The 24,041-nt window shown below is 43.7% G+C and overlaps 1 protein-coding gene across 1 annotated transcript in view; it reads left to right on the top strand.

Annotated features, from left to right (window-relative positions):
• Positions 1-24,041, top strand: part of RPP30 (ribonuclease P/MRP subunit p30) — a 144,915-nt gene that overhangs the window by 31,256 nt on the left and 89,618 nt on the right. Inside the window, exons 4-5 of the mRNA XM_086921976.1 lie at positions 11,748-11,822; positions 12,084-12,155. Of these exons, the coding sequence (XP_086778102.1) occupies positions 11,748-11,822; positions 12,084-12,155 (147 nt within the window). The remainder of the gene's footprint in view (positions 1-11,747; positions 11,823-12,083; positions 12,156-24,041) is intronic.

Here is a 24,041-nt window from a genome sequence, read left to right as displayed (position 1 = left end):
ACTAATTCACAATAAATATCTGACAATAGCCAAGAACTCTGGCCTAACCACTTCCCTTGGTTTAGTGTGCTGCTTGTCGCAAAGCGCTTCAATGCCTCGTCCGAGGTATTACGTGGTATATAAATGCAATTAGAATTACAAATTCAATGACTTCTCAGTATTCAAATGTTGGAGGCAGTACTGCTTGGTAGGCATATTCTGCTTGCTGTGTGACTAGATGGTAACTAATCTAGGCTAGAACTTTATTCTCAACATATGTGTTGGGCTCCATGCTCATCCCTTACTTTTAAGTGAATACTGGCTGTAGGTTGTGCAGAGCTACCATACAATACAATAAATACTTCCCATTTTACTGGAAAAAATGGGTCTTTTTTTTATTTGTGTAATGTTCAGCATGCCAGTACCAACTGCTTTCAAAACACAAGTAGGAGATGATGCAGCCTATCGAATGGTTGCTCTAAACCCAGCATGGGTAGAATGACAGGCTGTCATTCTTTCATACTTCTGTTGTGGAATCTGCAGGTTTATTTGGAGCAGTCTAGAGAGTAGGGTGGCCGACCATTGAAATAGGTTGTCCAGTTGTAGCAAATGTCTAGGCTGGGTGGGAAGGGAAGAGGGGACAGCTTTGAGAAGAGGGAGACCGAAAAGCATGCTGGGGTTAGACTGTTTACTGGTGCAGTGGTGTTTGCACAGCAGTTGAATTGGGAAATAAATAGGCTTGAGGTGCTTTTGACATCTACAATGCACAGTGGGGCCAGCATGGAAGTTGGAAAGGTAAAGGGAGCCTTTAAAAAACGTCCACACTTTTTTCTTTGGAACATGCAATTGTGATATTCCTTTTGTTACCTATTTTCTCTGTTTCTTCTGTTTGTGCTGCCACTCTAGGTCAGGCTTTCCTATTTTCCTTTTATTCCTACCACTGTTGTAAGTCCCTTCTTTTTGACTCTTTTCCCAGAAGTGCTCTTTCATTCCTGGTGTGTGGAATTGGTATTGAAAGCAATACTGTCTCATCTTTAATGATGTGGGCAGTGCAATGTTTAATAAATGGTGTGGTATATGTGTGGAAGCGGGGTCTAACTGCAGAATAGAAACAGTGTGTTATGTAATTGTGATTCTGCACAGAGGTCCAAGTTATTATTATTATTATTAAGCATTTATATAGCGCATAGCTTCCCTCCGGTATCCCAGCGCAAGCAATCAGACAGACAACCAGTAAGAATTTATGGGGCTGTTTATTTATTATTATTAATATTAATATTTATATGGCGCATAAATCATCCCCAAGGGGATCTCTCGGCGCCCTGGAGGCAAACAGACCATTGTGCAAAATACTTATCTAAAATAGCCAGGTTTTAAGGTGCTTTTAGAAAAGAGTCAGAGTGGGGCATGACTGCAGGTCTTCCGGCAGTGAATTCCAATACTTAGGGGCCAAATAGGAGAAGGCCCAACCTCCCGTCTTTACCTTCTTAATTCTCCGAATTCAAAGGAGATTTTGCCCACTGGATCTGAGCTGGTGGGTCGGGCATACCATTCAACATTTTTTTTGAGAGATACCTGGGTCCGAGCCCATGGAGTGATTTGAATGCTAAGCATAAAAGTTTCAAAACTGCTCTTTTCTTCATCGGGAGCCAATGTAACTCTCTCAGTAGAGGGAGAGATGGAGTTCGAGCTGGCTTGTTCAGTGCTAACTGTGCCGCCGTGTTTTGAATAACTTGTAACCTTGAGAACAAGTCTTCCCTCATCCCTACCATTAGCGCGTTTCCATAATCTAGTCTACTGACTAGGATCGCCTGTAGCAAGGCCCTTCTGGTGGTAAGAGGGATCCAGGGAAAAATCTTTTTCAGCATATGCAGCATACCGAAGCACCTGCCTGATAAAGTCTTGACATGCTCCTCCATAGAGAGATTGTTATCAATTACAATTCCCAGATTTTTTGCCCACTTTTTAGGTCTCACTGACGCTATCCCGTTAGGGATGCTTTGGCGAGATTAAAGTAAGTGCTTTCAACAGTGCACCCAAAGTGCGGATCGGGTACAGTGCATGTGACACAACACGCGCATTGTGCACAGCTTCCATTTGCCACCAGACACTTGGTGCGCGCGCTCCGCCTCTGCTGCCACACGCATTCAGCTCACCAGGCTGCAAACCTCCTCACCCCCCATATGCTCGCTCGCCAATGTCCCTCCCACCCTTCCTTTGATCTCCGCCGCGAGTTCTCACAGGCTCCTCTCCGCCCCCTTCCTTTAATGGCCCTCCCCCAGCACAGAGCGCGCATCGCTTGTTCTCTGATGTATTCTCGTTGTTGGCCTCTGACTCTTATTTATCTTCTCTCGTACTCTTCCATCTCTCGCCTTTCTCCTGTCTTCTTTATTATCGCTCCTCAGTTTATCTTCCTCATTCTCCTTACCTCCGCGTTATATTTACTTATAGTTTCTTTGCCGCTTACTTAATTTCTCTCTCCTGCTTTTCTCTCCCATTCTTTTACACTTTTTTCACTGTTTATTCGTTTTCTCCTCAGTTTCATTCTATTCGACTATCCTCTTTTTCCTATTCTATCTTTTTCAGTCTCGCACCCTTTTCTGTCTTGTCTCTTCCTCTCATTCACTGTCACCCTCCAGTTCCTTCTCTCCCCAGTGATCCGCTTTTTTTCACTCGTCCTTCCCTCAACACCCTTCCTCTTTCCAGTTCCACGTTTACTCAATCTGTATTGTTCTTTTCCATGCAACCCTCCCCCTGCGCCCTCTAGCCTTAGTCTTCCCAGAACACGTCTCTCCTTGGGGGTGAATGCCGCTCATTTCTAAAAGGGAAGTCACATTTTCAGTGAATAGTGAGCTGTGCCAACAAAACAAATGGGTTGCCGATGCGAGCCCAGGAGTTCCGTACGCGCACACCACCCCCGTCAGTATCACTGCAACCACCACCACTACAATTCACCTCACACACTTCACATTAATGGAGCCAGCAATGTCTGCAGCTGCACGAGGGGGCGGGGTCACATTCTAGGTTGGAGAAGCGTCAGGGTGGCTATGATGCACAGGATGGTGGGGGCATGGAGGAGGGAGCATCTATCCCAAATGGTTTATTCAGATGAGGGAGTATCGGTCAATGACTATCAACCTCTCGTGCACACCAAAGTGCTTTGATAAGCACTCGTGCCCACTCACCCGAACTCGAACTTATAATGTCAAAATAGAAGAGCTCTTTAATTTACTGCCCTCATAACAGACCCCTTACAGTAGCTCTTGTTGTCCTCTTAACAGATCCCTTGCATCTTCCCAGCTATCGCCAGATTCCTCACTCGCTCCCTGTCTCGTCACCATGATTCACTCTCTCCACCTGTTCATTAAAGAAACACTCAACCTCGCTTTCCTCTCACTGGAAGCCTCACATTTACTCTCACAGTCTGGTTACCAGATTTCTTCTGCCGTTGTACCAGATCACTCATTGTACTATCATTCAGTGTCCCATCATTAGAGAATTGCTTCACCCTAGTGTTCATACCAGTTTCTTCAACTCCTTCCCACTGTCCTCTTACCAGATCAAAGAATAACCAAAGGAATTGATGGACGGAGCGTTGACAATACAAGCACTCACCCCCAGTCAACTGATCTGGGTTTAATCCATCACCGTTCTTTAGCCCACTCTGCCACCCCAGTTCAGACATGGCCCATCCCAAACAAGCATTTGCAATGCAATAGATCTCGCATTAATTAGGTTTGAGCTATTGGCATTTCTAAATATTGCAACACCAATTGCAACAAAAGTCTATAAATTGTAGGCCAGAAAAAGTGTATTTAATTTTGTAGCAATTGTGGCATGCTGCGCTTTAGATGAATATGTTTAAAAGTAAAGTGCGCCATACTGCGATTGCTACAATAGTTAATTGTGGATGCCTTAACAATTGATGTGTGCACTGATGGCTGGTGGTGTGTGTCCCTGTATAGATTGTGCACTGACGGCTGGTGGTGTGTGCCTGCTGAAAGAGTGCACTGACGGCTGGTGGTGTGTGTGTGTGCCTGGTGAAAGCGTGCATTGACGGCTAGTGGTGTGTGTGTACCTGGTGAAAGCGTGCACTGACGTCAGGTGGTGTGTGCCTGGTGAAAGCATGCACTGACGGCTGGTGGTGTGTGTGTGCCTGATGAAAGCGTGCACTGATGGCTGGTGGTGTGTGTGTGTGCCTGGTGAAAGCGTGCACTGACGTCTGGTGGTGTGTGCCTGGTGGAAGCGTGCACTGATGGCTGGTGGCATTTTTGCACGGTGAAAGCGTGCACTGGCGGTGGTGGTGTTTGTGTCCGGTGAAAGCGTGCACTGACGACTGATGGTGTCTGTGCCTGGTGAAAGTGTGGAATGACTGTGTGGTTGTGTGTGTGTGGCTGTATGTGTGGTTGTGTGTGTGGTTGCGGGGTTGTGTGTGTGGTTGTGTGTGTGTGGTTATGTGTGTGTGGTTGTGTGTGTGTTTGGTTATGTGTGTGCTTGGTTGTGTGGTTGTATGTGTGTGTGGTTGTGTTTGTGGTTGTGTGTGTTTGGCTGTGTGTGTGGTTGGGTGTGTGGTTGTGTGTGCTTGTGTGGTTGTGTGGTGGTGTGTGTGTGGTAGTGGTTGTGTGTGTGGTTGCGGTTGGTTGTGGTTGGGGGTGTGTGTGTGGTTGTGTGTGTGTTTGTGGTTGTGTGTGTGTGTGTATGGTTGTGTGTATACAAGCCACATCGTTCACACTGAGCTCTGTATCTAAAGGTCATGCAATTTGTACATGCGATTTTGAAAGTATTGTATCTCTGAGAGCAGCACCCATTTTATTTTTTAGATACCTGCTTACAAGTCAACACATATCTTCTGTACAAAGTAAAGGAGGCCCTCCCTTTGTAGGGAAAAACAATACAATTCTGTTGTTAAATGAGTGAACGAAATGCATTGGGGCAGAAAAATGAAAGGGAAATGAAGCAGGAGTGAAGTGTATGTGAAAAGGAGAAGGCTGTTAGTGCAAGAAGTGTGCGGCTAGGCTTGTATGAGAAGCAGAAGGTGTGAGAAAAGGTGTGAGGGGGACTGAATGCTTGGGATCTGCGAAGGCTTTGTGTGAAAGGGAACTGTTGACATAGGTCACAGGAGGATGTACCAGTGTCTGCATGGGCAGTGAGTGAGTGATCTGGTAAGAGAAAAACCAAAGGTGGTGATGGACGGAGCGTTGACAATACAAACACTCACCCCCAGTCAACTGATCTGGGTTTAATCCATCACCGTTCTTTAGCTCACTCCGCCACCCCAGTTCAGACATGGCCATATGCAAATCAGTCTGACCCTGTGCCTCATGGGAACAGTCCAGCCCGAACTGCCAAGCCATGTCTTCCCTGGACCGGAATCAAGCTTCCCAGAAAGCCATGTCTTCCCTGGACCGGAGCTTGTTTCCGGTCCAGGGTAGGCATGGCTTGGCAGTTCGGGCTGGACTGTTCCCATGAGGCACAGGGTCAGACTGATTTGCATATGGCCATGTCTGAACTGGGGTGGCGGAGTGAGCTAAAGAACGGTGATGGATTAAACCCAGATCAGTTGACTGGGGGTGAGTGTCTGTATTGTCAACGCTCCGTCCATCACCACCTTTGGTTTTTCTCTTACCAGATCACTCACTCACTGCCCAAGCAGACACTGGTACATCCTCCTGTGACCTATGTCAACAGTTCCCTTTCACACAAAGCCTTCGCAGATCCCAAGCATTCAGTCCCCCTCACACCTTTTCTCACACCTCCTGCTTCTCATACAAGCCTAGCCGCACACTTCTTGCACTAACAGCCTTCTCCTTTTCACATACACTTCACTCCCACTTCATTTCCCTTTCATTTTTCTGCCCCAATGCATTTCGTTCACTCATTTAACAACAGAATTGTATTGTTTTTCCCTACAAAGTGAGGGCCTCCTTTACTTTGTAAAGAAGATGTGTCGACTTGTAAGCAGGTATCTAAAAAATAAAATGGGTGCTGCTCTCAGAGATACAATACTTTCAAAATCGCATGTACAAATTGCATGACCTTTAGATACAGAGCTCAGTGTGAACGATGTGGCTTGTATACACACAACCATACACACACACACAACCACAAACACACACACAACCACACACACACCCCCAACCACACACACACAGAACCACACACACACAGAACCACACACAACCAACCACAACCAACCGCAACCACACACACAACCACTACCACACACACACCACCACACAACCACACACAACCACAAAACCAACCACACACACAGCCAAACACACACAACCACAACCACACACACAACCACACACACATACAACCACACAACCAAGCACACACATAACCAAACACACACACAAATAACCACACACACACAACCACACACAACCCCGCAACCACACAGTCATTCCACACTTTCACCAGGCACAGACACCATCAGTCGTCCGTGCACGCTTTCACCAGGCACAAACACCACCACCGTCAGTGCACGCTTTCACCGTGCAAAAATGCCACCAGCCATCAGTGCACGCTTCCACCAGGCACACACCACCAGACGTCAGTGCACGCTTTCACCAGGCACACACACACACCACCAGCCATCAGTGCACGCTTTCACCAGGCACACACACACCACCAGCCGTCAGTGCATGCTTTCACCAGGCACACGCCACCTGACGTCAGTGCACGCTTTCACCAGGTACACACACACCACCAGCCGTCAATGCACGCTTTCACCAGGCACACACACACACCACCAGCCGTCAGTGCACGCTTTCAGCAGGCACACACCACCAGCCGTCAGTGCACAATCTATACAGGGACACACACCACCAGCCATCAGTGCACACATCAATTGTTAAGGCATCCACAATGAACTATTGTAGCAATCGCAGTATGGCGCACTTTACTTTTAAACATATTCATCTAAAGCGCAGCATGCCACAATTGCTACAAAATTAAATACACTTTTTCTGGCCTACAATTTATAGACTTTTGTTGCAATTGGTGTTGCAATATTTAGAAATGCCAATAGCTCAAACCTAATTAATGCGAGATCTATTGCATTGCAAATGCTTGTTTGGGATGGGCGCTTCTAGCTCACCCAGTCTCCACTCCTCCGTCCATAAGTCCTCCGCTTTCCCAAACAATGAGATCTCGGTTTTGTTGGAATTAAGCTGCAATAAGTTCTTTCTCATCCATGTGGCTATTTTTATCATACAGGTCTTAAATTTCTCTCTGGTCACATCGGGGTCCTTCACTATGGGGACTATCACCTGAGTGTCGTCCGCATAGGAAATAGTTTGGAGACCACAAGATTTGATCACAGAGGCCAGAGATGCCACATAGATATTGAACAGGGTGGGGCTTAGGATGGAGCCCTGCGGCACACCCTTGTCCACCATTGTGGTCTGCGATATGAAGGAGTCTAATTGTACTCATTGCGATCTGTCAGATAGAAAGCGCTGCATCCACTCTAATGCCGACCCTCTGACACCAACCTCCCGCAGCCAATCCCGTAGGATTCTATGAGAGATGGTCTCGAAGGCTGCCGACAGTTTGTGGGAAGAGCCAGGTTTGCAAGAGTTTACGAAAAGGCAGGATACTGGCTTCAGAGCGAATGTGTAAAGGCAAGGAGTGCCATAGTTTTGCCACATTATACGGAAACGATCTGACTCCCGCTCTTGTCCTTCTGATTTTGGGGACAGATAGCAAATTAAGGTTAAGAGAACGAAGCTCCCTCGTGGACTGATAAGGAATGATAAGTGATTTGTTGATTTTCGGGCCCATTCCTCAGTCTTATAGGCAAGACAGAAGGCCTTAAATGTTGTTCTTTCCAAGATAGGTAGCCAGTGTAAAGTCTTTTGAGCTGGCTTGACTGATTATTACCTAGGGATGCCCAGAAGCATCCTGGCAGTGCCATCTCCTAGAGCTCTGAATATGTTGCATCTTCAATTTCAAAGTGAATTCAGTAACATAATTCACCAGTTTGGGGACCTGCATAAAGCCATCCATATAAAGTTTTACTTTTGAATATTTAAGTGTAACCTAGATGTCATTGATTGTTGCGGAGTAATATTGGATGAATTGTAACAGCGCACCAGCCTTTACTGGCTCACTAGTAGGTAGGTATATTGGATGGATGACACTTCGTGTAAGATGAATATACTCCACAAAAGATAAGCACAGAATTCGAAACTCAGCAGACACTTCTGATGATGAACCAATACAGCAGGTGCCACAATGTTCCTTCTCTTGTGAGAGCGATGGAGATTTCAAACTCCACAGTTCACCTGGGTGGGGTGGGGAGGAGTCGGAATTATTATAATTATTTTTTTTCTGGTTTGGACTTCTTTATCTTCGACTTGTGTCCCTTTTGTTGTGTTTTGCATGATCTGTTGGGTTGTTGATATAAAAACAAGCATTTGCAATGCAATAGGTCTCGCATTCACACATGTTTGAGCTACTGGCATTGTAAATGACCATGCCTTTTATTTATGTTTTGGGTTTTAAAACATAAATAAAAGACATTGTCATTTACAATACTAATAGCTTAAACTTTCGCAAATTTGAGACCTATTGCATTGCAATAAAGGGCCTTCTCAACCGCTTGTTAGATTGGAAATATCAGAGGAAGAGACAAGCCCGCGAGGTCTTCAAAGGAGTGATAAATAGTGCAGTGAAGATGTGTAAGTGCTATAAATTAGATAGACACAAAGTGTGAAGTGAGAGTTGCATATGATCGAGCTATAAACACTAAAAAGCGCTCAAACACCTTCTGCTCTGTGATTACTCTGTCGCGGCTCAGGAGGAAGAGCGGAAGTGGGCTATTTCCTACCCTCTCCGTAATTTGAGTGTGCAATGTGGCATTGCGCAATGTCATTGCTATCTTTGGCCCTATAAAACACTTCAGCTGTAGTAGGGCTCTGGCTTCACCTCTTGGTGCAGGGCGGGCTGTGTTTTATGGGAGGCATGGAGGGAGGGATGGTCTTGGCGCTGAGGTGGTGGTGGTGGTGGTGGTATTGGTATTTGTGGTGGTGGTACTGGTGCTGGTGGTGATGCTGGTACTGACATTGGTGGCAGTGGTATTGGAGGTGGGTATTGTTTGGGGTATTGGTGGTGGGGTATTGGTGGTGGTGGTACTGGTGGTGTTGGTATTTTTTGGTGGTGGTGGTGGTATTGGTGGTGGTAATAATATTGGCGGCGGTGGTAATAGTAACAGTATTGGTGTCGGTGGTGATATTGGCGGTGGTGGTGGTATTGGTGGAGGTAGTATTGGTGGTGTTGTTAATAAAACAGGCTTTGGAAAACAACCCATCAGGTGGCTTTAGTACAGATGACATGTAACACAGATGTGCTTTTGTAGCGGTGAAAGCAGGAAGCCGTCACGAACAGGTTCGCCGAGAGTCCGATTTTTAAGGTTGGGAGAAGATATAATTGAAAATATCCCCCTACCCTACAGTGTATCCTACGGCGCCTAATGAAAAGGAGATAACGCTGCATTTCAGGCGATAAAGGGACACTACAGCCCTTAATCGGTATAAAGACACCACTTGAGAGGGTGAAGGGAAGAACAGCCTGAATGTCAGCATTAGGTGCAAAAGCAATTGGCACGGCAAGATAACCTAATATAGACGGTGCACATTGAAAAACGCACCTGCTTGACAGACACCAGTGAATAAAGTGTCAATCAGAATCTTAAGAAAGTCAATGATCCAAAAGACTATGATGTGAATGACTTTAACCGCAACATTAAAAGGAGATACAGTCGTCCTGAATACCAATAGAAGGACCTCAATCCCTATACTTCAAAAAGAAGTAAATAATCTTTGGTTTTAAACTTCGTCCGTCCTGAGGAAGGTGCCAAAATTGTAATCAACGCACCGAAACGCGTCGACAGTGGGACTTTTTAATGTATATGAATTGTATGTATTTTTGTATTTAATTTGTGAGTATAAAATTATATGATTTTTACATTTGGAGTGACTCTGATATAGATACCATAAATCGGAATTGTTAGATAGTATATAAGATTGTACCAGAGCACCCAATCACAGTACCAATTGAATGCAATTTTACAATGGTTTTAAGTATAAATGTTTCCCTATAATAATAAATTTTTGAGAGTAACAAAAATGATATTCTAGTGTGGAGTACTAATATTTACCCAATATCTACCGAACACCACAGTTACAAAGTAACAGGTATTGATTTAAACGTGTAGGCCTCACGGTCACCAACCGAAAGATTAATACACAGAAAGGATTTCTTTTTGATAAGTATTTGATACCCAGTCCTTTCTGGTCCCTGGGAAACTCTCTATTTTTGGAGTTTGTCCGCTTCAGCCCATTAGCACAGGATTATGTGATACCAGGAATTTACAAGACCTAATTCGCTAATCATTTCTAAATACATTTTACTTGGGGGGGTTGAGACAGACACAAGATAATACCGGGTTAAAGTGATTAAAAGCAGGCGCCCTTGCTACGGGGCGGCCGTGCTGCTTTAAAGAGCACAAGCGGGCAGTTTCAGCTGATGCAGCGCATGTTAGGCCTGCAGTAACAGAAGCTCAATAAATTAAATAAGGCTTACAGACTAAATAACAAGTCCTGTGTAACAACTGAAGTAAAAGGGACAGTCACCATGGGAGGATACGAATGAAGACAAGACCGTACTAAGGAGGGACTAGCAAGCCTATTAACGAATCCGAAGGCAGCATTTACGAAAGACAATGATACAAGCCCATGAAAAATATGGGAGGAGAGTGATCGCAGCCTCTCTCCCAAACTCTACTACAGCAGTCTCGTAGAGTGAGCAGCACATGCACGCTGCGGCTATGCTCGACCTCCTGAGGGCTCTTAATGGCTGCCAGCCATCTTGTAAGTCTGCAGCCCTCTTAACTGCAAATTGGAAAGCCCCCATTATCTAAAGTATCTTAAGCAATGTAATCGGTCTTTGAGTCAGTTTACTCTATCTGAAACGCTTTTAACAAAACGTTATGCCTGTTGCAACCTTTGGAGTTAGATTGTACCACCATGAACCCTGGTGCCCATGTCTGAAGCATGAAGGACAGCAGCAAACTTCAAGCATGGCAAACAACCAGAAACTAAGGAGACCTCCTTCTCCAGATCATTACTGACACTCTCTCCAGACCTGAACTTTTCACCTACAAATTGTTGATTTTTCAGGTGTGTTAGTTTAAGGGAAGTAAAACAAGACTGTGAAAGCCATTATTAATTAAGCTGTTCCACAAAATCCAGATTGGAAACTGTGCATAATGACCTGGAAGGAGGTGGTAATTCTACTGGGAATAGATCTCTTCTGGCACTGTTCTGGAGAGGGCACCATTGTGGCATTTGTTTTATACTTTTTGTGAGTGATAACCAATTTTGTGTATGTAATATTCTATTTTCCCAGATGTCGCAGCGGGTTACAAGATGCATACAGTTCCCAGGCTTTACTACTTCATCTTTGCCTAGCATGTTTCTTCTCCGTTCTATTCTTGTGTGTTAATACACTAATTTCCTTGGTCTTACCATAACTGATTTTTCACTAATTACATCACACACCTGACTAGAGTTGGGGTATTAAAATATGGATTTCCCTACCCTGCCTGGCCTTTGATGTACACTGTTGCAGCCGACAAGCAGATGCAATTCTTAGAAAATATGTATGGAGATATAGGAAAAAATGGGTTTGATGTCCCTTCTAATAATGTATTCTGTAAACCACTAAATGTAAATTTGCTTTACTTTCTTTCATTATAGGGGAAATCCAAGCCTATTAAAATTGTTAGCAGATTGACGATTATAGCTACAGACCCTGCTCATATCAACGCATTAGTAAGTTTTCATATTTTTCAGTTTTACCTAGGTCCGTAATCTAAAACAATTACTGTCGTTTCTCAGAGACCGCCCAACGACAATAACTCTTCAAGAGGCAAAGAAACGAATATGGGCAGTGGGCACAATTTTTGTTTGCCGAATTGCAGACGTGTACATTACCGATTTCACTATTTTGACTGTTAATTAAAATGTCGTTCGTTATATAGCTGTTCTGCACATGTATTGCTGTTATCAGTAATAATTTATATTTCCCAACAGAGAGTCTCATCCGGCGTGATCAAATTGTATGACCTAGTGGCAGTTTTTCCAAAGACAGAGAAATTGTTTCATGTAAGTTTTTCCTAACAAAAAGTGTGAAAGCCTCGTGTATCAATTAAAATGTTGACCTAAGCCAGCAGTTCTACCTATATATGTGTACTCGGAGCAAAATTTTGCCAACTCACATCTAGCATTTCTGCGGCATCATCCTAAAGATTAGTTAAGAGTTGCAATATCATTTTAATCCTGATAATTGCAAAAAGAAAGTCTAGGGTGATTTTTTTCCCCCTTTCAGTTGCACCTCTACCCCACCGAAATTTAATGGATATTTGGAACATTTTGGAAACTTAAAAATCATATGTGAGGGATTTTTCAATTGCTACTGATTTTATTTGCGACTCGTACTGGAATCTTACCCAGTATTTGGAACCTTTCAGATGATTAGAAAACTATTTGTGTATTAGGCAGTGAACAAACGTATTAAAATAGCCTGAACAACCTGTAGGAGTCAATGACGTATAACTTCTGCTGGCATTTCTTTCTTGTTAATGTGTTTAGCAAATGTAACATGCCCCGTCCTATGTTACCAATGCATGAACTTATAGCATTTCCCTTTAAACCCTTTCCTGGCATAACCTTGGCCATCTTTGGCTATGTGCTGCGGTGGTTGGGTGCAGGGCAGGCCCTGTGTCCGAACTACCATGACCACCCAACCCCCCACTGCACACGGCCTGCCATGTGACCATTTTGTTTTGTGTATTAACAAACCACGAGGGAGTGATCCTGTTTTGGACCAGAGAGTCTGGAATCAGTTAAACATTACAATGTGAAAGTACCTCTCGGACCATAAATTGGCTTGTCTTGTTGACTACTTAGGTCTAAGCTTTTTACCTCCGGATCTGTTCACCAAAAAACTATGGTAATCTCATTATTATTCTGAAAAGTGAGTCAATATGCAAAATTTTTTCAACATATTCAAAATGATTTGTACAAATTATTCTTTGTATTTCACTTAGTACGTATTTACTTCATACTTTTTTTTTGCTTTTCATTTTCTTTTTGTTCACTCAAACATATTTATACAATGGTACTGTTTCTTACAGATTAGTTCCTATTTGTAATACATTAAAAACGTTATATACAGTGCATAGTTGAAAAAGTGCAGGAACAATTTTTGTAGACATTACATAAACAAACTTAGTGTGAATCTAGACAGTCCTCCTGCTTTTTAACTTGTAACGGGATATTGTGACCTATTTATCCTCGGTACTTGTACATCAGTCGATCCAGAAAGTGCTGAGGTCAGAGAACGCCTGGATATCAATTCAATTTGAAAGCTTTTATGCGGTTAAATAAATCATCCATATAAGCAATACAATCATACATTAAACTACAATAATAATTATGAGATATAAAAGTACAGGGCTAATGAAATATTTATACATAGAAATTTATAAATATATAACAATCCAAATACAGAAAGTGCAAGTACAGTAGTTCATGTATGGACCCTAGCGATCTACATAAACGTGTATGGGTCCTAATACAAATAGTGCAAGTGCAAATAGTTACATGTGAGGCCCTAAAAATCTTACAGTCAAGTGTCAATGATCATTGATTTCCTAATACTATTAGATTTCAAAAGAAATGTAGCTAAATAAAAACACAATCCTGGGTCCTCTAAAGAGCAATTTAATGGCATCTTTAGTAGATCTTATATTATAATATAAAAAGAATGGTTTTAAATAAAATTTTCTAAATGCAAATAAAATTTGCAGAATAATAACATGTGGCAGCAACTTTGTCGGAAAACTCCATCACATGGGCATGGTTGAACAGAACACTGTTTCATAACTGGGAAATTAACAAGATGATGTACAGTACCCATTCTTAGGCGTGTCAACACAAATCGGTGTGATGCTCATGTCACGACTGACAGATAAGTTTGGAAACCCTGTTTAAGATCCAGTTGCATATAAAAAATAGAATTGTTTGGTTCTTAGTTACACAGGAGCGGGCCTCTGTTTTATTGGCTAATAGGATTGATTTTATCTCCGTTCTGGCAACAGAGTCTGCACACCCAGGATCCAACCAAATATCACAATTAAAAAGGAGTTTAAACCAGCAAAAAATGTAATTAAGCCAAGGTATTCTTAAAAGTTCTCAGTTTTGAGACCGTCCCATATTATTGTTTGGGTGAACATTGTCTCCTTTTTCGACCATATAGATTTCCATAATAGGAGAGGGCGTAATGAAGCCAAGTCTGAAATATATTTAATGCCCACTTCACGATGAATACGTTCCGTGGAGGCCGATGGTGGGACACACAACAAGTGTTTTAAAAAGAAATTTTCAGTTTGTTGTAATACATTACCTTGGCAATTTCCCCAAACACCTGCGTCATAAAGTGCAGCAGTAACACATCTTACCTCATAGATTGTCATCATATCTTTGATAAGTTGGTTGCCCAGTTTAGCAGCAAATCTAAAAATACCATTAATATTTCTCATCAACTTAGAACAGGCATTTTCCTGTTCCTGTGCCCATGACCTGTTCCCCGCAAATGTAATACCCAAATAGCAAAATGTTTTACCTGTCTACACCTTAGAGCCTTGTATATAATAAAATCTAAATGTTATTGGGTTCTCGCCGCAAGCCATAACAAAAGTTTTAGTTTTATTGATTAAAAGCTTTCATTTATCGATAAAAACAATTAAATTATCAATAAGACGCTGTAACCCAATAGGGGGTCGAGAAAGTAAAACTGCATCATCAACGTACAAGAGGTTTGGAATGGAATTCCCATTCACCCTCGGTGCATCCGACTCAAACAATTGCAGGGCTGCATCTACATCATTGATAAACAATGAAAAAAGTAGTGGAGCTAACATGCAGCCCTGTCGGATGCCTCTTTTAACTTTAAAAAGGGGGGTATATTCACCTGAATAACCGTACCGCACCTTACTTGACAGCTCCCCATATAATCTTGCTAGAAAATAAACTATCTCTTTGGGAGCACCCATTTCTAGCAATAAGGGTCATAAAATAGAGTGGTCTACCAAATCAAAAGCGCTGCTGAGGTCAGCAAAGCAGAAATATAAATTACCCTCCTTTGCTAGGGTATACTTGCCGATCAAGAGATCCAAGTTGATGCACTGCTCTAGTGTGCCAACTCCTTTTCTAAAGCCAAATTGCACTTGTATAAGGATCGACTTCTCTATAGCCCAAGCTTCTAATCTTGATAGCATGACCCTACTCATAATCTTTATAGAAGAATCTAGTAAGGAAAATCAACGGTAGTTACAGACATGAGTTTTTACTCCTTTCTTATGGATTGGTATTATTATTGACTGGCCCCATGATGATGGGAATAGGGTCTCAACAGCGGCATTAAAAACTCTGGTTAAAAGCGGGGACCATAGGACCAATTCGTTTTTATAAAGGTCTATCGGGACCCTGTCAGGACCCGGTGCCTTACCCCCCTTGCTACTAGTTATACCCTCAGTGACCTCCTCTATACTAATTGACAGGGGTATTATTGGCCAGTGAGTGGGGAAATTGGGTAGTCAAAATGGATAGGGCATCTCTATCAATTGGATTAAGAAAGTTTAAAAAATGTTCTACCCAGGAATTGCAGTTAATATGGGAATTGAGTTCTGGTATATGATCATCCTTCAAGAAAGTACTATTAACCGTATCCCAGAACAATTTACTGTTTTTAGTGTTAGCTGCGTGACTTAAATTTTCCCAGGCTATTTCTTGAAGCTCTACTTTTCTGGCTTTTAGGGCTGAAGCATATTCTGCACGTAAGACCTTAATTGTATCCAGGTATCTTGGGTTACAACCCAGGGCTTGTTTAAGATGATGTAGAGCCGCTGTACAATTACCGTCAAACCAGCCCACCTTAGGTTTTTTATTTTCGCGCTCTGGTTTCGTCAATAGGCTCTCAACCACATTATTAATCTTAGTAAAATTGGCAAGCATCAATTGTGGATCAACCTCATCACCTAAACAAACTTAGATTTCATTCTGGCATTGTATAATGACATCAGACTGGATTTTGGATGGGTCCAAGCCAGCCCATTTTATCCGGAAACCATTCGGTCTAATAGGGGCAATGCACTGACTTTAAGAGACACCAGTTAGATTTTTAAAACCCCAAAATAATACATAAAGAGAAATACTATTATTATCACTAGTTGGTTGATCCATTATCCAGGGTAATGAAAACAGGTGTACACTATTACACAAAGTTATGATGTGATCAATATTGGACATTGCATTTCTGCCTGTAAATGTAGGACGTTTCACATTATGTTTATCAGTGGTACAGTGCAATAATTCTAAATCCAGCTTAGCAATAACACTATTTAAAGCTGTGCTGTATTCACAATGGGGTAAATGCATATAACAGTCGTCGTCAGTTTCCCCCCCTCCTGTGCCCACAAACTTTGGTCAGGGATAGTGGACATGCTTGAACATTAAAATCACCAACCCAAAGAATAATAATCGATTTCCTAATGGTGCTAATCAGCTTATCAAGTTCCCTTTCCAGGGCATAGACAACTGACCTGCGGGAAGAGTTGAACACATTATTATAAAAATTGATCAAAATAACATCTTTACCCACGGGGGATACCAACCACATAATCTGGGAATGGGTACCAACAGTAGTACAACATTTAATCTTATATCTATTCAAGTTGGTGGAGATCAAGATCAAGAGACCGCCCTTTGCTCTGCCCGAGGGGGAAACCTGAGCTGGGAGCCAGTATGAAGTAAAACCCTCTACATAGATTGGTTCAATGTTCCACGTCTCCTGTAGACCGTATGATATCATGTTGGGCCAAAATAAAGTTAGACCATGATTGTGTACCTATTTTGCTTTTGAAACCAGAGATGTTCCAGGTGGTGACTTGATATCCATTACCAGTATTAACCTCATGAGCTTCCCGAAAGGGTACTTCGTGACCCGCCACTTCGCTAGTGGAAATTGATTCTGTTAACATACATTCTGAATCACTAGGGGTGGTTGGTATCCATGTTACATTTGTAGGTAACATTCGACCCTGCTCTATCACACATAATTCGGCCTTTCTAGATAAATCATCTTCGTTCTTGGTTCCTGTTATAGAGCTTTTGAGTACATACCCTACCCGTTCTGCCTGACTAGACTGTATAAATCCCTCACGCCAATCGTTAGTATCAAGATTACTCCGGGCTTGGTATCTATTGGCTAATGGAATAGCAAAATTAGATAGCGTAGGAAACTGGGGGGCTAGCAGAGGTCCATTTCTAGGCTGATTACCATTTCCCTGCGTCACCATTAAATGTCTATAGAAATACCCTAGAGGAAGAAGAGTAGTATTACATTCCCGGGGGGAAGGTGGTGGTGCGTTATTAAGAGTATTGTATGCCTACCTTGGAGACCGGAAATTAATAATAATGCAATCATCGTCAAAGCATTTTTTAAGAGTCCGATCCAACCCACTCTACGTGTTGGTCAGAATCTGACTTGCCCCTTCCATTGGGTATCCACAATTATTGGTCAACTAAAACACTACTTTGTTCATAAGTGAACCATGGTCTTCTACCTGTCCGAGTTGGAGTTTAGGTACATTAACCAAAATTGCGACCTAGGCACCACATTCAGGAGGCAAGTTTACAGACGTGGCTGTTTTTCTATCCCCAAAGGCTAGTGTTCTTAAACCATCAAGCTTTACGGGATCAAATGTAGTAAATTTACCTGACTTAATCTCTACTCTTTCCTTCTGAGGTGGGACAGGTCTATGATTATTAGTTGACTTTCCTGTTACTATGTGTGCGTCTTTTTTCCCATTTACCGCCTCAACGATAGGGTTCCCTTCCTTAGAATTATTACTGGGTTCACTATCTGGGCAGTAATCAAGTTAATGGGTCCTAAATTAGCATCTTTCTGTTGGATCCTAATCGACTCGTTTTGGAGTTTACCATTAACTTTAGCCAGGGAACCACTAATCTTATGAATTTCTATGGCTGAAATGTCGAGTTTGTCATAGAGCGGCCATAAAAGCTCTATCACTTTGTCAGAAATGGCCGCCAATGTTTTTTTTTTTTATTATTCTTTTTATTTGATTAACAACATAAAATAAGTGTTGGTCATCTCAATCACAGCAAATAACATTCACATGTGCATCTCGGAAAATCACATAGCATACATAATATACTCAGTGCAGAAAATATTCGGAATAGTGCAATCACAATACTTTTACATTGCGAGCGGTTGGTCAATCGGAACAATTTGTGGGGGTTCGCAGATGTTGCCTCTGTATTCATTGCAGTTGGACCACACTTCTATCCATTTCCGTGGACATCCACGTGCCACGTACACCGTTTTCTCCTGGAGCATGCGCCAGTCAATATCAGTCTTCCAGGAGCCCAATCTAGGAGGTCTGGCTGCCCCCCATTGCCTGGCTATGTTCCGTTTAGCAATCGCAAACCCCAGTGTCACCCATAGCTTCCCGCAGGGTGGCAGATCTGTGGGTTCCCTTATGTTTAGGAGGCACCTCTTTGCTTCCACTCGAAGCTCCACCCCCCACACCTCTTGCATACAACGGGTCACTCGGGCCCAGTAATTTCTTAGCAGTGGGCATTCCCACAGTATATGGAAATATGTCCCTACCTCCCCACATCCCCTCCTACAAAACCCATCCTCACTCCGGCCCATGCGCTGCAGTCTAGTTCCTGAGAGATATGCTTGGTGCAGAATTTTCAGCTGAATCAGCCGGAGCCTGGCCGATATGGCTACCTCCTTAGGGGAGGCAAGTGCATTCCTCCATTCTTCCTCATTTATTTCCAGCCCACCCACTTCCCATTTCCCTTTGAGGGGCAGCAGCAGGTCTGGGGAGTTGGTAATGATTTTTTTTATATGTAAGTGAGATGGCATGGTTGGGGAGGTGACCATCTAGGAGTCTATCCTCCAAGGGGGAGTAGTCAGGGGCTGTGTTCCCGCGGGGATGTTCGCCTGGAGGGAATGCCTGACCTGTAAATATCTGAAGTGTTCTGTGTGGGCCAGTTCGTAAGTGCGTTAGAGTGAGGCGAAGGACACCACGCACTCCGGGCCCCACAGGTCCTGAATGCGGGAGATGCCTATGAGGTCCCAGTTACAGAACCCCTTGGTGCGGCCCAGCGTTCCTAACTTCTCTGAGACCCATAGAGGGGGAGCCATCGTGAGGGTGTCAGTCCATCCCAACTTTCGCTGCACAATGTGCCACAGCTGTACCGAGTGTTGGGTGGGCCCGGTAAATTGGTACCTACCAGGCCTAGAGTAGAGCGCCGCCTCGAATTTCCCCCCCTCCCCCCCCCCCCCCCCCGGCTAGAGCCAGCGATCCATGCCATACCCTGGGTCGTTACCGTCACAGTATGTGCCCTGATTGATGGCTGCAAGGTGAGCAGCCCAGTAATACTTACAGATGTCCGGGAGCGCTATGCCTCCGTCAAACCACCCCAGGGTCAGTTTTTGGAGGGCTATACGAGGTGTTCCAGACCACAACAGCTCTCTCTGTGTGGCCACAACAGCTCTCTCTGTGTGGCCTCAATGGCCGTAAAATATGAGTGCGGGACCAAGTCCGGATAGTTTTGTAGGGCATATAAGAATCTCGGCAGCGCCATCATTTTGAAGAGTGCCGCTCTTCCGAGGAGGGACAGTGGGAGCTTCCGCAGGAGGCAGGGTCCCTTTTAAATCGCTGTAGGGGCGGTAGGAGATTCCTCTCATATCTGGTGATCTTTTCCTTGGAGATAAAAATCCTAAAGTATCGAAACCCATCAGTGGTCACTGTAATCGGGCAGTTTTGTGGGGCGACCGGAGGGATTCCCTGCAGGGCATATAGTATGGACTTGCCCCAGTTGATGCTGTATCCTGAATTCCTCCTGAAGCTGGTGAAGATGTCCATGGCCACTATAAGGGACTTACGAGGTCTCGTTGGGTATAAGAGGATGTCATCCGAATAGAGCGAGATCCTGTCCTCCCATCCGTCAGCCCAGCGTATCCCTTTCAGGGAGACGTCCTGTCTGATCCAAGCAGCTAGTGGTTCTAATGAAAGCGCAAAAAGTAGGGGTGAGAGGGGGCACCCCTGTTGTGTCCCTCTCTCAAGCGCAAACACTTCAGAGGTTTTGTTATTGACAGAGAGGCCGCTAATGTTAAACCATGCTGTGGGGGGGTCTGGTCTAAACAGGTTATCAACAGGCAGACCTGGTTTCCCAATATGGCTATTCTTTTTATACTTTTTTAACTTAGGGTTAGGATTAGAATTCCCCTGTTCTAGGATATTCTTTCTACATCCCCTGGTCTTTTTCAAGGGTGGGGGGGCTTTCAGGAATAGTCAGAGTCAAAGATATTCAAGTGCAGTCCCCATTAATACCGCCAACATTATTGGCATCAGTGCCTGACTCCTCAACTAGCAATGGGTGATTGATCGATTTATAAAATCTGGTCTCACTAGAAGGACTGGTAGGGGCCCTAACCTCATTCCCCTGTTCTCCACCCATATAGCTAGAACCCATAGACAGTCGCCTCTCAGTACGGTCTATTTCTTCTGAGAGAACATTAACCACTTTAACCAAATATGAGTCAATCGGGGTACAGGGTTTCTCAATGAACGGTTTAGCGGTCTTTCTCCTTGCCATGATATTACAAACAAATGAAACTGTACAAAATAAAAGATAGATAATTGGCCCTTAAAAAGCATCAACAAGGGCATAAATAACGGCTACCCAAGTTTGTAATTATCAGACTTACATGTAGGTTACAAACTTCCGTCCATAAAAGTTAGAGGGGTGGCCCAGCCCGGCCTCCTCCGGGCACTGACAGGCCCGCCCTTGGCCCGCACGCATCCCGCGCTGCGGGAGAATGGAGCCGATTTAAGTGCGCGTCCTGGCAAGGGTTGCCGGGAATTGGAGTTACTTCTGCCATCCCCTCACGGCTCGGTGCACTCAGGTGGAAACAAGTGAAAGCGTTGTTGCGCCGTTGCCCTCACGGGGGGGGGGGTGAAGTATGTCCCGCTCCCCCTTTGCACAGTTTAGGCGTCCCGCGCTGCGGGAGAATGGAGGTGATTTAAGTGCGCGTCCTGGCGTGCTACCCCGCGTCAGGACGGGAGAGCAAGGGTTGCCGGGAATTGGAGTTCCTTCTGCTGTTCCCCTCACGGCTCGTTGCACTCAGGAGGAAACAAGTGCCAGCGTCTTTGTGCCATTGCCCTCACGGTGGGGTGAAGTAAGTCCCGTTTCCCCTTTGCACAGTTTAGGCGTCCCGCCTGGATATATTTTGTAAGTAAAGCCTCCTATACTTGGCTAAACTGGAACGTCTTTAGTGTTTTTTTTAATTCAATGCTTCGATGCTCTTGGCCTCATTGAATGAAAAGGAGGGGGTGTGGTGGGGTGCCGATGCGTTTCGACCTTCGTGTGGGGACCGTGAGGTTTCAAAGAAGGTCTTTCACCGAAGCTCCCAGCCCTGAGTATGACACTAGTATAAGTCAGATAGTCTTTTATGCTGGCTGGAATTTCACCTCTTCGTGGAGGAGCACATTGTTCACTCTGTTTTTTTAACTGGTGAAGTCTTCTGCGTTGTGTGGAACAGGTCTACCACTTCAGGATAACCGCGCTGCTTTGTTCTGGGCCGGCTCTGTTATCGTTCCGATCACGTCTTCCTGACTTCTGCGTTAGTCACGGAAATTTAATGGATATTTGGAATATTTTGGAAGCTTACAAATCATATGTGAGGGATTTTTCAATTGATACCGATTTATTTGGGACTCATACTAGAATCTTGCCCTGTATTTGAACCTTTCAGATGATTATAAACCTATTTGTGTATTAGATAGTGAACTTCTGCGTATTAAAATAGCCTGAATAACATTTAGGAGTCAAAGACGGCTAACTTCTGCTGGCATTTCTTTCTTGTTAATGTGCTTAGCAAATGTAACAGACACCGTCCTATGTTACAAATGCAAGAACTTATAGCATTTGCCTTTAAACCCTTTCCTGGCATAACCATGGCCATGTTTGGCTATGTGCTGCAGGGGTTGGGTGCAGGGCAGGCCCTGTGCTCGAACCACCATGACCACCCAACTCCCCACTGCACACAGCCTGCCGTGTGCCCATTTTGTTTTGTGAACACACTTCAGGCAGGTCCTGATTCCAACCAACTTCAGCTGTGTGTAGCTGGGGTTTGTTCATGGCTTGCCTGGTCTTGATCCTCTAGCTTCCAAATTTCATGCAGAATTATTGAACAGCACCAAAGTTATTAACAAAGTTTATTTTTGCCACTTGTTTCCCCACCACTATGACTCTAAGCGCAAACTGGTAAGCATGAGCCAAATCTTTTTTGTAGTCCTCAAACAATGCCAGATTTATTAGCAAAGAAATACTTATTTCAACTTTCTTAAAATCTTCACACCCTTGATGTGCGTGCTTGAAATTGAGAGAACCAAGATTAGGCTAAACATGCCAAGTCTCTGTCAAATTTTACGCTGATCCATCAGATGATGCTAAAGTTATAACTCTTCATTAACTCCACCCCCTATTTTAATCTGCACAAAACCTAAAATAACTGCAATGGGTGTAAACCTGCTAACTGTCTGCCATGTTTGATGCAGATATATCAAAGAGTGCTAAAGTTATAAGCCTTTGAAAATCGTATTGACCCCCACCCCCTTCCATGAACTTTGCCCCCCTCTGGTGGATTAGCACAAAAGGTAACATCCCATTCAAAACCAAACCTTCCAAGCTTGTGGTAAATCTTGTGCCGATCTTTACCACCCCCTTTTGACTCTGTCTCCCCTTTGCCGGACCTGCACAAACTTAAATATACTAAGAGGTTACATGTGCTAAGTCCCTGCCAAACTGTGTTCGGGTCCATTAGAAGGTATCAAATTTAATAGTAAATCAAAAATATTTTCTTCCTACTCCCCTTTAACTTTGACCATCCTACCCTCCATTGGATGGTTAAAAAAAACAAATATGCCTGCCCTGGGTATCACTTGATGACTATTAGCCACACTTGAAACCGATTGATCAAACGGCACCAAAGCAAATGACCATTTTATTTAGCCCCCGCTTTTACGGCGCTTATGTGTGCAATTTCGTGCGTGGGGTAAAAAAAATTATAAGCGTATCAAAAAATGCTTTCAAATAGAATGGGCAGCAGAGCCAGAACTACACAGTCACGATTGCCACTATGTAAAACATATGTATAGTCGTGTTTTGTCTTTGGCAGATTCTTTAGTTCATTATGTCATTGCTCTAGGGACCGCCAGCCTGACACTTCATTTTGAAATTCCATAAGCCAACTGAAAGCCCGACAGAATCATCACAAACTTCTCAGCCTGTGGATGAGAATTTTCCCTCCACTCTGGATAAACTACTCACACCCAATGCTATTTTTCAGTCTGTAATGCAGAGAAATATCATCATTTTGAAAAACATTGCACTTGGGTGTATTCTGACTGACCAATGTAAGGTTGATCACATGATGTCAGAAGTTGCAAGGTGCCATGGTGTGTACATAAGTAAGGCTGATTGTTTTCGTACAGCACCCTCTTAAACAACCAGTACCCAGATAATAAAGGATGTTGAGCAGGTTTTAATCTACTTTTTGTTATTCATCCTTGTACTCCATTCTGATGTAAACCAGTGCCAGTCCTCATACTTCCCTATAAACTTCTACTGTCAAGGAATGCCAGCATGCCATAGTGCCAATGGTTTAAGAACACCTGTATTGGGGGAGCTGTAAGGCAAAGATGGCAATTGCAACCCACAAGGGCTCTGAGATGAACCCAAGTCGTTGGGATTTCGGTTGTTGTGGACACGATATTAAATAAAAGCTGGTGGTAATAAGGATTCGTGGACATGATGACGCTCATGGTAAAAGAAGTATAGCAGATCAACAAAGACTGAGGTCTAAGTTCTCTAACAACATTGCTGACC

Source organism: Lissotriton vulgaris, chromosome 5 (assembly GCF_964263255.1).
Source record: "Lissotriton vulgaris chromosome 5, aLisVul1.2, whole genome shotgun sequence".
Taxonomy (NCBI): domain Eukaryota; kingdom Metazoa; phylum Chordata; class Amphibia; order Caudata; family Salamandridae; genus Lissotriton; species Lissotriton vulgaris.
Note: the sequence above shows the minus strand (reverse complement) of the source record. Positions and strands in the feature narration are given on the sequence as shown.